The sequence below is a fragment of the Brienomyrus brachyistius genome, chromosome 16 (assembly GCF_023856365.1).
Source record: "Brienomyrus brachyistius isolate T26 chromosome 16, BBRACH_0.4, whole genome shotgun sequence".
Classification (NCBI taxonomy): domain Eukaryota; kingdom Metazoa; phylum Chordata; class Actinopteri; order Osteoglossiformes; family Mormyridae; genus Brienomyrus; species Brienomyrus brachyistius.
In genome coordinates, this window is record NC_064548.1 from 6,948,174 (window position 1) to 6,964,716 (window position 16,543).

The 16,543-nt window shown below is 44.8% G+C and overlaps 3 protein-coding genes across 14 annotated transcripts in view; all 3 read right to left on the reverse strand.

Moving 5' to 3' along the window:
* Window positions 1–16,543, reverse strand: part of LOC125709481 (UBX domain-containing protein 4-like) — a 40,911-nt gene that overhangs the window by 11,086 nt on the left and 13,282 nt on the right. The window contains exon 2 of the mRNA XM_048977995.1: window positions 8,759–8,891. Coding sequence (XP_048833952.1) covers window positions 8,759–8,891 — 133 coding nt within the window. The remainder of the gene's footprint in view (window positions 1–8,758; window positions 8,892–16,543) is intronic.
* Window positions 4,940–16,543, reverse strand: part of LOC125709471 (UBX domain-containing protein 4-like) — a 49,902-nt gene continuing 38,298 nt past the window's right edge. For 4 of the 12 annotated variants that reach the window (XM_048977966.1, XM_048977965.1, XM_048977956.1 and 1 more), the window contains exon 14: window positions 4,940–6,036. In XM_048977966.1, the coding sequence (XP_048833923.1) occupies window positions 6,006–6,036 (31 nt within the window). In that variant the 3' untranslated portion in view covers window positions 4,940–6,005. Of the gene's footprint in view, window positions 6,145–6,409; window positions 6,613–7,260; window positions 7,393–7,801; window positions 7,905–8,040; window positions 8,169–8,260; window positions 8,426–16,543 lie in introns of all 12 variants that reach the window. The other 8 variants (XM_048977959.1, XM_048977960.1, XM_048977962.1 and 5 more) reach the window with 5 other exon arrangements.
* Window positions 12,746–16,543, reverse strand: part of LOC125709475 (uncharacterized) — a 28,821-nt gene continuing 25,023 nt past the window's right edge. Inside the window, exons 9-15 of the mRNA XM_048977984.1 lie at window positions 14,867–14,916; window positions 14,630–14,699; window positions 14,379–14,465; window positions 14,184–14,282; window positions 14,004–14,084; window positions 13,808–13,909; window positions 12,746–13,717 (exon numbers count right to left, since the gene is read on the reverse strand). Coding sequence (XP_048833941.1) covers window positions 13,565–13,717; window positions 13,808–13,909; window positions 14,004–14,084; window positions 14,184–14,282; window positions 14,379–14,465; window positions 14,630–14,699; window positions 14,867–14,916 — 642 coding nt within the window. The 3' untranslated portion in view covers window positions 12,746–13,564. The remainder of the gene's footprint in view (window positions 13,718–13,807; window positions 13,910–14,003; window positions 14,085–14,183; window positions 14,283–14,378; window positions 14,466–14,629; window positions 14,700–14,866; window positions 14,917–16,543) is intronic.

Consider the following 16,543-nt stretch of genomic DNA (forward strand, 5'->3'; position numbering starts at 1 on the left):
AAATAGTAGCGCAGCAATACCTTGTTCGCATCTTTCAAAAAGGGTGTAAAACGTGTGCAGGAAGCATTCATAAAATGCTTTCATAAAATTTCATAAAATGTAAATCTCTTCAAGTAATGTAAACGTTATAATGTTTCGATACTCTCCTTATTTAAAGTTTACCATCATGGGATTATCACCTATAAATTACAACCTATAAATGAAATGATTGAACAGGATGTACATAATGGATTTCACGCATGCTCACCCGACACACACACACACACACACACACAGGTTTGTTATATGTTTATGGGGACTCACCATTCATTTCATTGGACAAAACTATAATCCCAATATAAGAACCTTAACCCCTACCCAGCCCTAATCTTAACCACAACTAACCATCCATCCATTTTCCAAACTGCTTATCCTACTGGGTTTGGGGGGGCCCGGAGCCTATCCTGGAATCAATGGGCACAAGGCAGGGAACAACCCAGGATGGGGGGCCAGCCCATCACAGGGCACACTCACGCACCATTCACTCTCACATGCATTCCTACTGGCACTTTAGCAAGTCTAATAAGCCTCAGCATGTTTTTGGACTGTGGGGGGACACTGGAGTACCCAGAGGAAACCCCACAGCGACATGGGGAGAACATGCAAACTCCCCACACATGTGACCCAGGTGGAGACTTGAACCTGGGTCACAGAGGTGTGAGGCAACAGTGCTAAGCACTGCACAAGTAACCAAAACAAATATAACTTTTTTGGCATCATTACTTTTTTGATTGCATTCACAGACCTTTGTGAGGACCACACACACACAGTATATGAACAGAAGTATTGGGACACCTTGCCATTACATCTAGAGGAACTTTTATGACATCCCATTCTAAATCCATAGGCATCTCTATGGAGATGGTTCCCGCTCTGCAGCTGTAATGTAACAGCCACAATGTAACAGGAGAGCGATAGCTAGTGCTGCTTTAAACGACTGCTGGACACTCGTGCAAAAATAGAGGTAGATACCATAAAACACTCCTTGTGCAAACGATGGGTCCGAGAAAGATGGAAATGCTCACATCACTTTGCATGTGCATGAAGGCTGCCTCTGCGTGAGGGCATGTATGTTTACGAATAACCTTCATGCAGCAGTCTTGCTGATTTCCTCTTCTTCAAAATGGTATTTGGGTTGCTACTGTAATCTGACCAGTAGCCCACTAAGTAGGAAAAAATGAAATAACTCCCCAGGATAATAAAATGTCATGTGATGATCTTAAACCTGCAAGACACAGAGCATCCAATGTCTGTTCCTAGACCTTCATTTACAGGGTGTGAGAGTGACTTCATAGTGCATGCATTATAAATCAGAATGTGATCCTGAATGTTAGCAAGACTCTGGCTATGAAAGGATGCTGGATTAAGCCTCAGATGATGCTGTACCCAGGTCAGGTCAGGTCATACGTGTCACATGCAGCTGTGCACTAGCAGAATGATGATGCCTCTGTGTTTATTTGATCTTTCCTACTTGGCGAATGGATCTTCATGCCCACAGCTTCCTTAATTACACTGTCAGCCTGCTTTACTGCAGCCGGTCAGGTTCAGTTCTCTGAAGGACAGCAGACTCACCCCCAGGGCCCTTGGACTTCTTTTCAGGGAGCTGATGTCCATAAAAGCAACATCCCTGCTGATCTATTCTCTTGTTCCTGGGCATGATGCTGAAGGACCTACAGTGCTTTAGTTGTAGAAGATGTCCACTGGACACATTGACGCATTGATCAAGCAATGCGGGCTTTTACCATAGATGCCACCTCCAATAGGGAGAGCCAAAGTAGCAGTCAGTAGTCTGATCAACTGTTGGTCTACCCTAATAAGAGAGAATGGCTACCAATAAAAACCAGTACCCCACCCCCACCACCCCTCGGTTACATGGATCTGATCTAATTAAAAGCCAATAGATTCTCCCAAGTCCCCCAAGCAATATGCTTCAAAGAGGCGAGAAACTGGCGTCGTATGAACGGCAGTTGGAGGTGGAAGCTGGGGCAAATCATATATCCATCAATTATTGAGAGAACGGGGGGCGCGATTCCTGTCTGGCGATTATATCATTTATATCTGAGAATTTGTCTTAGTGTTCCACTTTATTGCTGGGCGGTTTGTCTTGAACTACAAGCTGAAATATAGTAAACTCATTCAGTGGTCTGGTTGGTGTTTTGGTGTCTGACAACAGAAGAAACCAGTAGAGGAGTCAGGCCCCATGTGGCAAACACTGGGCAAGGGTTCCGGTTAGGGTTAGGATACGGTTAGGGCACAGAATGGTCAATCGACTCAGGAAAAGAGAGCAAAGATATGGGTCACATCCCACAGTCAGACCATTCAAATATGGTCAAACTATCCATGTGAAAACAACAAGATGTGTGACAGCAGTTTGTCACAAACGCTGAGCCTGTGGTTCAGCCCAATCCGGTGCCTTCTTTGGATCTCTGCTGTTTGTTCCTCTCCAGCTGGAAGACTGTCTTTCAGGCAGCTGTTCAAAACATAGACAAGAAGAGGATGGACTGTAATTTAAGGAACACCGCGAATAAAACAGAACCAGCACAGGAAAGTGGGCAGGGCAGCGTAAGCCACACCCCTTTTTGGCTGCAGCCAATCACCTCCTCTCTGAGCGATGTCTGGTGGGGGAGTCACCAGCGAGTCATGACCCCGCACTGGGGCGCAGTACCCTCCCCATCTAGTGCTGATTACCCAGTCCCAAGGAACATGATGACAAATTCGGCTCCACAGGGTGTCCTGCAAGCATGCTGTCACAGTGGACTCTGTCTGTTTGTCTAAACTCACACACTTTGTGTGGGGAGTAATTATTCCTTAAACAACTCCAGTTCCAGTGGACAATAGAACAGTAATGATACAGATGAACCCTCCATGCTGATAATGGACCAGAACAAATGTATGAATTTCCTCTTTTCCATCTGATAATACAATAATAAGAATTATGAGCTCATCTTTCTCATCAGACTTCACAGAGATCATAATCACTTCATATGGAAATTTCCTGTTGCCTCACACCTCTGGGACCCAGTTTCAAGTCTCCGCCTGGGTCACATGTGTGCGGAGTTTGCATGTTATCCCCATGTCATCGTGGGCTTCCCTCCAGGTACTCCAGTTTGCCCCCACAGTCCAAAGACATGCTGAGGCTAATTGGACTTGCTACATTGCATGTGTGAGTGAATGGTGAGTGAGTGCGCCCTGCAATGGGCTGGCCCCCCATCCTGGGTTGTTCCCTGCCTCGTGCCCATTGCTTCCGGGATAGGCTCCAGACCCCCCGCGACCCAGTAGGATAAGCGGTTTGGGAAATGGATGGATGGATGAGTGTTAGATGGTAAATAGACTAAAGCTACACACAGTGTGAGAGGTCTAACAGGGACAGAGTAACTTGCTGAAATAGAGGTCTGGTGTGTGTTTAATATGCAGCTCATGATGGGATGTGAAGCTGGAATGACATGCATTTATAAACATCCACAGGGATGCATTTCACTTACTTCGCAGATACTTTCATCCAAAGGATAATACCCTGACTGCCACAGGATCTGAACTACCAACTTTCTGATCACAAGCACAGCAAACTAACCCACAGAACCACACACACTGAAGAAGCAGTCCTCATATTGTGGGTAACCTCCGACAACAATAGTTTGCATGAAACAGAAAGACATGCACAAAGGCCCCACCCTGGACGTAATGCAGTGTTTCAGCCTGCACTGACAGCCAGTGGTTGGGGTCTGGGGGCTCCCAGCTGATTTCACACCCCTGGCTACAGATGCTGATGAGTCTGATTTTTTCCGTCAATTCCATGATGCTGTCAGCTGTGATGGACCCCAATCTGATGCTTCAACAACTGCATGTTAAATAAATAGCCCCTTTTCACTGCAGATTTCCAGTGTTTTCCTTACAACTCATTGAGCCATTTACAATTAGGGTTCGACGACACCAAGCTAAGTTAAAGAAGCACTCAACCACCATTTCAGGCTGTGCCAATCATGTATGTTTTAGGCTCACTTTCACTCATTTGAATTGAGACTATCATTTCACACAAAGATTATAGAGTTTTATGAACAGTTGAAGGTCAAGACTTCACTGACTACAGTGTGCCGTTATGGTATTAACTGAATCCATTGGCCAAGCTGTGCAAATGTAATCAGTGTCACAATTACATTTGGCGATCAGTGGCTTCATTCTGGCTTTGGGAAAAGGCTCCTCGTAAAAGTCACAGCCCGGACGCCTCACAAGAAAACAGATGGTGAGATGATTCTTCTGCACAGAAGACACTATCAGTCCTGGGGAGGGCTGTATGCTGGACTGGAGTTCCTCTCCCTGAATGGATCATAGAGTTTACTTTCAGGGAGATGATTTACAACCCCAACAATAAACGGCAGTGGGACATTCTGGTCCAGTGTGTCGCCTCGCAGCAAATTTCAAATCAAGCCATCTTTCGTCTATGTGCAGGATTAGGGGGAGTTGAAGTGACCTTCCTCCAGGACCAGGGGCTATAAATACCCCAGAGCATTGTGCAGACGGCACGATGCACATGTGTGTGCCTGACACTACAGTGTGTGGCAGACATGCAGAGCTGTGACACCAGGACCCTGTATCACACCTCACTCAGGGAGCACCGAGTCACATTAAATGCCTCACATCTTTGTGCCCTGTGGCTCTTTGAAGATGAGCTGGTCTCAGGGTTTGAAGGATGAAGGCAGAGATATGAGCGACTTAAGCGTATCTCGTCCGACGTGCCTTAGGGCAGCTTAATGGGGACAGAAACGTGGGCGACAACCACCTGTAACCTGCCAAGCTCACTGCTCTTGTTCGACAACAAACTGATTTACTGCAAGAGAATAACTCACAGTGGACCAGTTTATTGCCAAGAATAATCACTTGCACATAAATAATGCACAGAGAGTTCTGCAAACAAATGTTTTTCAATTTCAAAATTAATTTTTAAAAATCAATTTCAGTTGAATGGCCCTACATAATTTACCTCGAAAGATGGAGGAGGCAATTTCATGCTACGTCTGGGGAGGATAAAAACGCCCCTTTTCCATTACATGAAACCAACATTTTCTGTTGGTAAGTACATTTCAAGAAGTACAGCCACCTAGTGGACATAATTCATAGCGATGTCACACATGACAAAGATCGTAGAGTTTTATACTTCCCACATGTTTTTCACTCTCATTTTTAAAAATACACCTTATTATGAAATGTAATGCAGAGTAGATGTCTCTCCAATCACTTACTCTAATTATATCTTTTCTTCTTGGATAAAACTTTGCAACGTTACCCTGTTGTAACGGCACCCTCTGTTCTCTTAATATGATGAGCAACCTTAAAATCTAGCAGCACTTTTGCAAGGTAAAGGGAGTTCATTTGCTTGTCAATGTGCTCCAAAAATGTGATACGAGCTCTCTCTGCCACGATTAAATCTCATCATGCAAATTGGAATCAAAGTGGCTTGTTGAAAAATTTTTATTCATATTAAATGAGCTGTAAATTTATTCTCATTTTCACCTAAAAGAAAGACTGCTGCTGTGGCAGACTATACATGCAAGGGGGGGGGGGGGGGGGGGCAACAGAAAGCTGGATATAAAACAGGGACACCCACCCAGGAGGCTTTGGGGTTACGTCATCGTTAAACTAAACCGTTGTCATGGCTACGATATGCTGTTAGCAGGTCACATGGTCAGGCAAGCACTCCAATTGATAGACCCACAGCCACGGTCTCCAGGCCAGGATACGTCAGCGCTCCAGACCAGCTCAGTCCACAAACACAAAACGATGACAAGATATGGAGGCGGAGTTTAAGCTACTGGGCACGACTCAATAATAAGTGCCCATGCAGGTGACGCCCGGGGCGTGAGTGTATTGGAGCACCGTGCGGCCAGTAAGCAGTTTCCACCAATGGGAGAGAGAGAGGGAAAGAGCGCAAGAGAGAGACTGGTTATTGCACAGTGTTGAGGGTCAGCCAGCTACATCTGCTGGGTGGAGTTGCCATTCCAGGTGTTGTTGTCGTCCTCACTGTCTTCTTGCGTCCTCAGTCTGTAGATCTTCCCATCTTTTTTGAAGTCATCTGCTCGCTTTTCCAAAACTCGTTTGCGAATGGGTTCCCTGAGGGCAGAAATGACAATCATGAATATAGTTCAGGCACAATAAATGCAGAAACCTCTTTTTTTTTACAATTTATGCAGCTATTAAATATTTATCCACTACACACAAAATAAACATGGCATAAATGGCTTCTAGGTCTACTGACTTTGTGGTATTGTACAGTTATGTCACTCTTCATGTGCTGCGTGGATTACAAGAAGTGACCTCATGACCTAAACTGTGCGGTGGCGGATTGCTCAATCATAACTGCTAATCTGAGCATCACCTTTTTGCTTCGCCAGACGATACGGTGGAAGGTCCGGGGCGCGGTGGCGGGACGCTGGAAGTGGAGCCGGGGCGCGGAGGGGTAGGGAAGAGGAAGCTGCTGATGAATCTCCACACAGCTAGCAGGGGGTAAAAGATGGTGCCCAGCACCGACCAAAAGCCCCCGGCCGAGGAGGGCACCACTGTGTTGGCAGGTCGGCCCACCTGCGCCAGGAAGCAAGTGGAGGACACGGGTCACAGAACGGCACCAGTTACTGTCCACCTTTAGTTGGTCCAGAGGGCTCCCTGGTTACCGGTTACCTCCAATCGGCCAGGCTGCCTGACACTAGTCTCATTTCATTGGTTCTACTTTGGGACATGTGACTGGCAGGAAAGTGTGTAATCCACACGCAAGTACCCAGAACTCTCCGTAAAGCTATTACTGTTATGTGAAGCTCATGATTATACATGCAAATCCATTATCCATCTGTCCTTAAATTGTCCTACAGTTCAGGTTCTCTGAGAACTGCAGTCTGTCCCAGGAAGCAGGTATACAGAAATAACCAGGAAGGGAACACGGACACTCACAGCAAGCAAATTAGAGACATCAGCTCACCTAGGCAGATGCGGGGGAGAAGGGAGTACACAGGGGGCAGTGACAACCCACCAATTCCATGCACTGGGGGGCCAGATCACAGTGAAACTGGAAGCTAAATGCTGGGCCCTTCGCATTATCAGCTGGAGCCCCCCCCCTCCAAGAGGCATGTTTAAAGGGGGACAGCCTACACCCACCTGTCCTGCTCTAACGCCAGTGACAGAATGTGGACAGCCTGCAGTGACGCCGACACTGGAATTCAGGGGGACACCACTTACTGGGAGAAGCACCACTGAGGCACTGGGAACCAGCTCCAGCTCCAGCAAGGTCCGGTCTAAGTCCTCCCGTGTGAACTCCCGCCTCGGGAACATGGTGGCCAGGGAGAAGTTTCCGTACCGGTTCCCTACTTCCTGCACGGAGAGAGACAGGAAGTTGATGTGGATGAACGCTGGGAGGACTGACTAAGCATGGAGCACGATGTTACAAGACGAGCGGGTCACAGCACTCATCCTGACAACCACACCGCTTGCTGTGAAACTAAATAAGGTAAAAGCATCTAAATGTGGATGTTTCTGCACAGTTACAGACCATCAGACAGTGTGAAAAACATTCAGGAAATTTACAAACACCGACTGTCCTGTTCAGATCTGTAATACCAGGTGTTAACAGCAAAAATGGAGAAGGTGCTGCTACTAGACCCATGAATGCGATAGGGAAACAGGAATCAGTCATTGTTTAACCTGACATTCAGTAGGTACCCCCACCTCACCCCCAGAATGCTCTGGCCAATGAGACAATGGGGCAGAGATATGGACACACCTGGGCAGCAAACTCCCTGGCCTCCCGCAGCCTCGTCTCCAAGGGGAACTGGTTGGTGAAAGAAGAGCCGTCTGGGAGGCGGAACTGTATCCGGGCCACAGCACTGGAGAGACGGAACAGGAGGGTGTCCAAAATCATGGGAACAACAGGTGGCACACGGCCTGCGCATGGCTAAACCTCCCAATGGCTCCTCTCAAGACGAAGTCTTTTTCACTCTGACAGTGGGCGAGCCACTGTACCTCCTCTCCTTCTGCAGCACCTCCCTCCGGGCCTCCTGCTCCGCCTTCGCCGCCTGCAGCGCTGACACCTTCGCCGCCTCCGCCTCCTCCGTACTCTTGGCATAACGAGCCGCTCTCTCTGCCCGATCCTGGAAGAAGAGCCACTCTTCGGTTTCTACCTGGTTCCCCTGCCCCTTCACCCCATGTCCCTCACCCCCGGGCCCCCACAGCACCCCCTCACCAGTGCTATCTGCTGACGCACACGCTCCCGTGCCGCCCGCTCCTCCGCCTTCTCGCGGTTGCGCTCCTCCAGCATGCGCTTGGTGCGCTCACCCTCCTGCTTCTTCTTGTAGTCCAGCATTTCCTTGCCAATCTTCCTCCGTTCCACCTCCTTCCTTATCTGGTTCTGGGCGGGCAGACAGGGAGGCGTCGGCCAAGATCACGGCAGCACCAAGAACAGGCCAAAGGAACACGTTACAGCAAAGTTAAATGATTAAAAAATGCGCAGTGACTCCCATTGAAGTCAGACTGGCCTGAGGAGATCATGGCTGCTCCTGCCGTAATATTCATTGCTAAAGAATGTGCTTTCATCACAAGAGTCTACCTCCTCTTCTCCTCTCCTTTTCTGTTCCCGTCGCTCCTCCAGCTTCTTTGTCAGCCTGAAGGGGGTTTCATATTAGCAGAATCAAGGTCTCCGGCACCTTCCATACCTCCCCACCCAGGCTCGGACAGGACTCACCTCTCCACCTTGGCACTCAGGCTCTCGTCAGACTGGGAGCTGAGAGAAACATCATCTGATGACAAACTCCTGTCATCGGAGGGTGTGGCGTGGCCCGAGGGCCCCCCGTCCTCCGCAGGACGAGACAGCAGCTCTGGGGACAGTGTTGAGGGGACATCATGTAGGGATGGACCAACCAGGACAGAACTGTACACTGAGGCTTCAACAGTAACGAGTCCACTGTACTGAACCAAACACTGAACAAAGCACACACGCACTGTTTGTCTAACACTGCACTGTATGGACAAAACGGACTTCTGTTCCAGTGGGTCCCCTACAGTAGGCTTAAGGCCCACAGTGCCACTGGACTGAATAAGGGAACCTGGAAGATGTATGGACACAGAGCTAATTGCTAATGTACACCTCAGCAGTTCCTACCATATCTATATTCACTGCTACAAAGAATCACAAAATGCAGTCTGACTTCATTCAACTAGAAAACATAACTGTTACGCTTGAAGAGAGGGAAAATGGCAGAAGGTAGATATTTACAGCATGAGCAAACTGTCACTTTCAGTTACACACGGAGCATTACAGGTGCTGTGTGTTCCTCTTATGGTATGTTCGATTACCTCTCGGAAGCCGGAAATTCCAAGTTCGACAATCTCCTGTTCGAGCTACCACATCTCGGAATAAACATGACTGCCTCCATGAACACGCTGTTGTGTGTTGTTGCTTTATATCAGGGGTGGGGAACCTGATCCATGGAGAGCCGGTGTGGGTGCAGGTTTTTGGGATGACCTCTCAGTCAGCCAATAACAATGGCTCCCCATGACTGGAGTTGAGAATCGCTGCTTTATTACTTCTTGACTGAGAGGTCATCCCAAAAACCCGCACCGGCTCTCCATGGATCAGGTTCCCTACCCCTGCTTTATATCTTAGCAGATTTGGAGTGAGATTCTTTTTTCCCCGAGAGACATACAAACAAGAAACACGAACTAGTCAAACCACATTAAAAGCATTTTAAAATATTTTAGTACATTCATAGCGATATTACTTTTGAGAGGCAAACAAACTACAAACAAACAAAATACAGTAAAGTCTGGTAAAAATCTGATATTGCCTGCTAGGATACTGTTGATATGGTATTGTCTAAATCGAACGCGTATTAATAGTTAAAAATGTAATTGCACATATAACAAAATAAACATCTATAAAATGGAAATACTGTTGAGTGTGTAAGCCACCATGTCGAAATGACGTCACAGGAAAATTCTGTCCGACATCAACGTTATAAAAGAGGCGCGTTTCTGATGGTTAGTGACGTTTTTCGTGACGTTTTCATCCAAGTTCTGGCTCAGAGAGAGGTAATCGAACACAGGATTAGCTTTAGTTTCTGGGGCAGTGTGTGGCTCAGGAGGTTGAGACCCTGCAAGGGTGCAGTTATGTCGGTGCTGGCAGTGCTAATGCTGACATCTGAGCGACTGCAGCAACCTAAACCCTCGTATTATTATTATTCGCTCAGACTTTTACTGCCATATGACTTTGTCAGGTTTTTATGCTGATTGTTATAACGTTTAATACCAATCACATTAATGAATATAATAAACTCAATGGTTGCATTTGCAAAAGGTTTAATGTCTTGATAAAACCAAAAACATTTTTTACTTACATCAACCATTTCACAAGACAAAAAAACAGAACACAGCAATAAGAGAAGGAAAGAAAAAGAGGGGTGTTCGCCACCTGCTGGAGAAGAGATGGAAGTGCAACTGGGGGAAATTTTCTGTAGTCACTCAGAAAACTTCAGTTTCCATGGTTTATGCGTTTAATACCAATGATCAATAACATCTAAATTGCACAGATGTTTCCAACTACCAATATTTTTATCATATTAATATCAGAAAAAGCATGGTCTATTGACCAATTACAATGAGCTATAACAGAAGGCAAGCGTTATATTTTGAAAAAGGACAATTAACTTACCACACTGTAATAGACCTAACAGACGTCAACACTCCTAATTGTCAGAAAAGGGTGTACATGCATTCAGGTGAAGTAATCTGGCATTAAAAAGTAAACATAGGCAACTCACACAGTAGAAAAACATGCACTTTGGCATCTAAATTAAAATTTTCCATCTTTTTCAACACAGAATCTAACAGCACAAATATTCACCTATTCAAAATATGCTTTTAACAGGAATGTGTATTAAGAAAGAATGAATTAATGAATTAGAAACATGACAGTACGTGGTTCAGAGAGCATTAATGGCTCAAATGCTTGAGTGTATGAGTGTTTGTGGCCAAATGCGCATGTTTGTGGGTCTGCATTTATGTGGCCATGTGTTCATACCAGGTAGGTTTGTGTGTGGTAGTCGGGGGGAGGGGGGGAATGTCCCTGTATGGGTTTTCTCAATCTACCGCCATCATCCTCTATAAATATGGAACTCCAATATGGAACTCCAAAATGTTAAAAATTAAATACATAAATATGACATAATGAAATAAATAACTATATGAAGAAATAAGAGATGGATACAGTGCCCTCCACAATTATTGGCCCCCTTGTAAAGATTTGTAAAAAGGGTTAGAAAAAATGTACCTTTCAGTGAAGTAGCTTCATCTCACACTGAAAAAAAATTGAAAAATCCAACCTTTCTTTGAAATAAATATATTCAAAGAAATAACAAATCCTTCATTAAGAAATAATTACTTTTTTTCTCAAAAACACATCAAAAATGAGCTTTTTAATCAGTAATGCAATTTTAATGTTCAACTTAGTGATCTTGTCAGTGGGCATAATCATTAATTGCAAATGAAATTGCATTGGAACTAAACTTTTTGAATTTTTTTAAATATATTTTGCTTTTCCTCTTTTAAAGCTGAAGTCGCAAGACTGTTTGCCCCTTCCAGAGCGAGGCCGTCCTCAATGCTACTCTCATCTCTGACCCCTCAGTCTTCCAAGAAAGCATGTTGGTATGGGCTGATATTTGTGCCACTAGCAGAATGATGATACCTCTGTGTTTATTTGATCTTTCCTACTTGGCTAATGCACCTTCATGCCCACAGCTTACTTCATTACACTGGCCAGACAGTTATGTTAAGTCTGTAAACGCTTTAAGGATTTATAGGGGATGTACCTTGTGTGACACATTTACACATTATATGTACCTTTTCTGCTCTCACCTATCAGGCTAAATAACAGACAAACTACACTCGGTTACTTTTTAATTTTACTTTATTCACTAACTAAACATACTAATAGTTATCAAGAAAAATCTACATAGAAAAAAAATCTACCTTTCAGTGAAGCAGCTTCATCTCACACTGAAAAAAATAGAAAAATCCAACCTTTCTTTGAAATAAATTTATTCAAAGAAATAACAAATCCTTCATTAAGAAATAATTAAAAAGAAATAGAACCACCAAATAATACAGGACTATCCAAATATACTACAGGGAGTCCTCAGGTTACGACAGTCCCATTCCTACGACAGAAATGTAACTGAAATTGTCAAAGTTTTAATGTCCCTTTAATGATCTCTTTACGTTGTCTAATTTCAATTCCATAGTAACTCACTCGTACACCGCGTTACTGCGTATTCCTCCACCACGGGTAACCAAACTAGTTCGCCCACATCGTCCATAACTACGACACTAACGGTGTAAACCAACACACTCACATCTCAATATTTTTAAGGTTTTCATGGGCGTGAGCGTCGTAATGTCAACATCGTATGTCAAGATTTTGTAACCCGAGGACCCCTGTACAGATAAGTCTAACATCAAACAATATTAAAATTCTTTTTTTTCTACCCACCACCACCACCACCCCCCCCCCCTTCAGAGGACAACTTTATTTTTAATTAAAGTTACAATATAAACATATTCAATTATAGGGTGGCCACTCCAAATTCACCCACCGTACTACCATGTGTCACGATCGTGTTCGCGGGAAGCGGCGATAGTGCGGGTCGGCAGGTAAGGAGAGGCAGGCAGGCAGTGATCAGGGCTAAACTGGGGTTTATTAACACTACAGGAGTAGGGAACATACACCACACCGAATCCACAATGACGGACGAGGGCAACAGGTAAGACCAAGACTTAAATAGGACAAGACTAAGCAAAGTAATCAGACAAAGCTGGAAACAATCAGGGAAGCACATGTGGGTAATCAGGGGGCGTGGCACACACGAGGAGCCGACGAGCCGGGTCATGACAATAAAATAAAAATAAAGATTAAAAAAATAAATAAAATCAACTAAACAAAAAAAAGAAAAATGATGATAACAATAAAAAATTATAACAATATCAACAACAGTAATAATAGTAATACTGCTACAAGTAAGTATTATACATATGTAATATTAAATTTCTAAATTTTTTTAAAATGTCACACTCTTTGCAAATGCAAAATCACATTGATCCAAACACAGAGGACACGTAGGAGAAGGAGAAGGCCCGTTCCGCTGTACACAGGTGATGTCCTCCATGATGAACTCCAGGAGACTGGACAGAATTTCACAGATGAAGGTCCCTCTCTCCGCGATGCTCTCCAGGTCCTTCAAGTAAGTCCAGAGGAAAGCTGCAGTGCGCCGGATGATGACGGCGGTCCTCTCTGGGCTCCTGGGCATCCTGGCGATGGTGTGGTGGGAAGGTCCTTGGGAGTCGCACGGGGGGGTCGACGTTTCCCATTCGGATGTCTAGACTAATAAAAACACAGGAATCAAAATAGCCCAAGACCCCAAGCTCACCCCATGTACCCTGACCATTGCCAAAAGGCAGAAAAACGACCTACACTATGTATCTAATTCTATAGTAATTTTTAAGGGCTGGAGTGTAGCGAACCCAGCCATGTTAAAAGGATATTAAGATGGTCTTCAGTGCTGTTCCACACTTCCTCCTCTAGATATTGTGGATCCTGGAAAATGCTTGTGTCCTTGAAGAAGACTTCATCTAAGAAGGACAGTATCTGGACCTGAGGACACGACACAGCATTGTTACAACCAAACATGAGGACGTACATACAATCAAGACTCAGTTGTCGAGTGCGGCAGTGAGATGTTACCATGACTATCTCCCAGTAGTTCGTGTCTTTCGCCTTCCAGCCACCGAGTGGGCTGAAAGACTCCAGGACTCTGGAGCAATAGTCCACAAATCCGCCGGACTCCTTTTGAGGAAGAGATTTTGAGATTATAGCAAAGAACAATAAGGCTGAATCTGAATAAAATTTCATTGTCATTCTGCATCTTGGAGTTAGTTACCATTTTCAGGACGTTGCGAACACCCAGAAACCAAAAGACAACGAACTCCAACGCAACGTCCACAAATCCAAATTGGCAGATCTAAAAAAATATTGAAACATCCAGTGAGTCATTTTACTCTAATTTTTTACAGGGTTCTACATAAAATGACCAAGGCATTAGCTGATGACATTGACTTACCCCCGCCTCGGCCAGTTCCCTCTGCATGATGTCTCTTTTCGCTGGGTCGCCAAGGAAGGCCAGGAACTGCTCAAATGCCGTTTCAAAGGCATGGATGTCCTTTGTCACAACAAAGAACAAATGAATTGGTTAAAATCAAGACAGAGAATAAGCCCATTGTCGTACCATTACCTCATTGTAGTTAATGACACTTACCCTGTTGTTGATCTGGGCCAGTCCACCAAGAATCATTTTACCAGCTCGGATGAGATCTTTCTGGTAAAATCCTTGGCTGATGAGTGTCTATAGAGCGAAAGCAGAATTTATAGATTTGACACAGAATTACTGGAACATTACAGTATGATGCAAAATGCTGACTAAGAAAATCTTCCTGAATGTAAAAGCCTGCAACAAACCAAAGACTGATGCGTTAATGTTAACAGTAACTGAGGTGTGAATGTACTCACTGAGAAAGCCTGGCGAAGGGCTGCCAGTTTGCATGGAACATCTGCAAACCCTCTTCTGGTGAGATAGATGCTGCAATATAATGCAATGTGGAAATAAATCCTGATTTTTAAATCAAATAATAATCCTTTTTATTTATTTTTTTTTTACCAATTTTATGATTAATTTCCTACCCCCCCACCCACCCCCAGACCAAAGGCTTTTTGAATGAGAAAGTATGGGAAGACACTGGTACTCACTATAAGCAGGGCATCTCTCTGGCCACAGGTGGCAATTCCTCATCAGCAGCCTGCAAGACAGGACTCAGTCATCAGGGACTCACTGCAAAAGCCACTGGCGTCACTGTACGATACCAATGTCGTTACTGCAGCCTCCTGCACGTTCTTAAGGACTGAGCCAACCAAGGCACTCAGAATGTCAGTATGAGTGGATGTGCTGGACACTATCAGTGTCTTACCTTATGGTCAGACTGGCAAGGCTCCGTCGGCTGGTCCTCATTCTTGCTGTCCTTCCATTCATACGTCGACAGTAATCCATCCAGCCCCAGGATCATGCCGAAATATTTCCCCATCCAGACTGTTTGCTGTTCAAAAGGTAACATTGACACCCATGAATGCGGCAGTCGAAGGAGCTGGCCGTCCTGCTAAATCCTATGCCCTAGTATGCCGCCATTCACTGATGCCTTAAAAGTTACATTTTCAGCTGTTCAGAATGACGGCAGAATAGAGGAGCACATAACATCATGGAAGAAGTGACTATTTACCACATGGTCGCTGTATCTGGTGAGCTGGTTAGCGTCCAGAATGCAGAAGGACGCGTACATCACCACCTTCCGAGCTACCAGCTACAGACACAAGAAGATAAACACCAAGCTTTCACTTAGTCTCAGGAGCTCAGTAAATGCACAGGAAGGACAAACAGTAATACTATACTTTCTCATACCAACTTGCAATGCTGAGGGCTGCCAAAAGTGACATGAACCCAGCACAAGTGAACGATCTGAGCCTAAAAAACCTCTGTGAGCAGCACGGAACCCTCACCTTGAAGCCTGTGACGGACTGCAGTGTCATGGTGACCATGGACAAGCCCTTCAGACAGAGAAAAGATTGTGGTGCTGAGTGAATGGAAAGAACAGTTTTAACATCAGTCTTAACGAGCACAGATGAGACGGCACTCACATCCGGACTCAGTGCCATTGTTCCTCTGGTATTCTTCACCCAGAGATCAACTTGATTGCCACAAACGCTGGTACAATGTTCCAGTGAGTCCTTAATGACCTAATGAGACACAATATATTTTCAAGCAAATAAAAAGCTGCTTAGAACTGGCAAAGTCACGATTCGATGTTCATATCAGATGACAGGCATATCTCAGTGCAGTGTCTGTTTTGAAATTTAAAAGAATATTGTACCAGCATGTCAAGGCTCAGCTCATAATGGCTGTGGAAGGTGGTGCTCCCCGTCGGTGCCGGGCATTCGGCAGACTGGCAGTACTAGACAGAAGAAAGTGAGACCCAGAAAAGACCTTAAGGCTGCTTTTAGGCCAATGCAGAAAAAATGATAACAGTAAACTGGTGTACATACAGGAATATGTAAATATATATATATATATAGTAGATCAAATACTGATATATAATTATAGTAAAAACATTATAGTATAAATAAATGAAGAAATTAAACATTTTGAACCAAACAGAAGAGGAGAGGTGACTGTCTGGCAGATCTTACTCTCACTGCAGCAACGGGTCCACAGAACAACGGGCTGAAATCCCAGGTCATGACCTGTCCGTTGTCTTCATTAACAATCTTCAGACAAAGACAAAAACCAGTTAAAAGTAATATTTTGATGTACTTTTTCCTTCAGCATGGAACAGCATTAGTAGCTAATAAATCGGAGTGTAAATGTACCTCATCCAG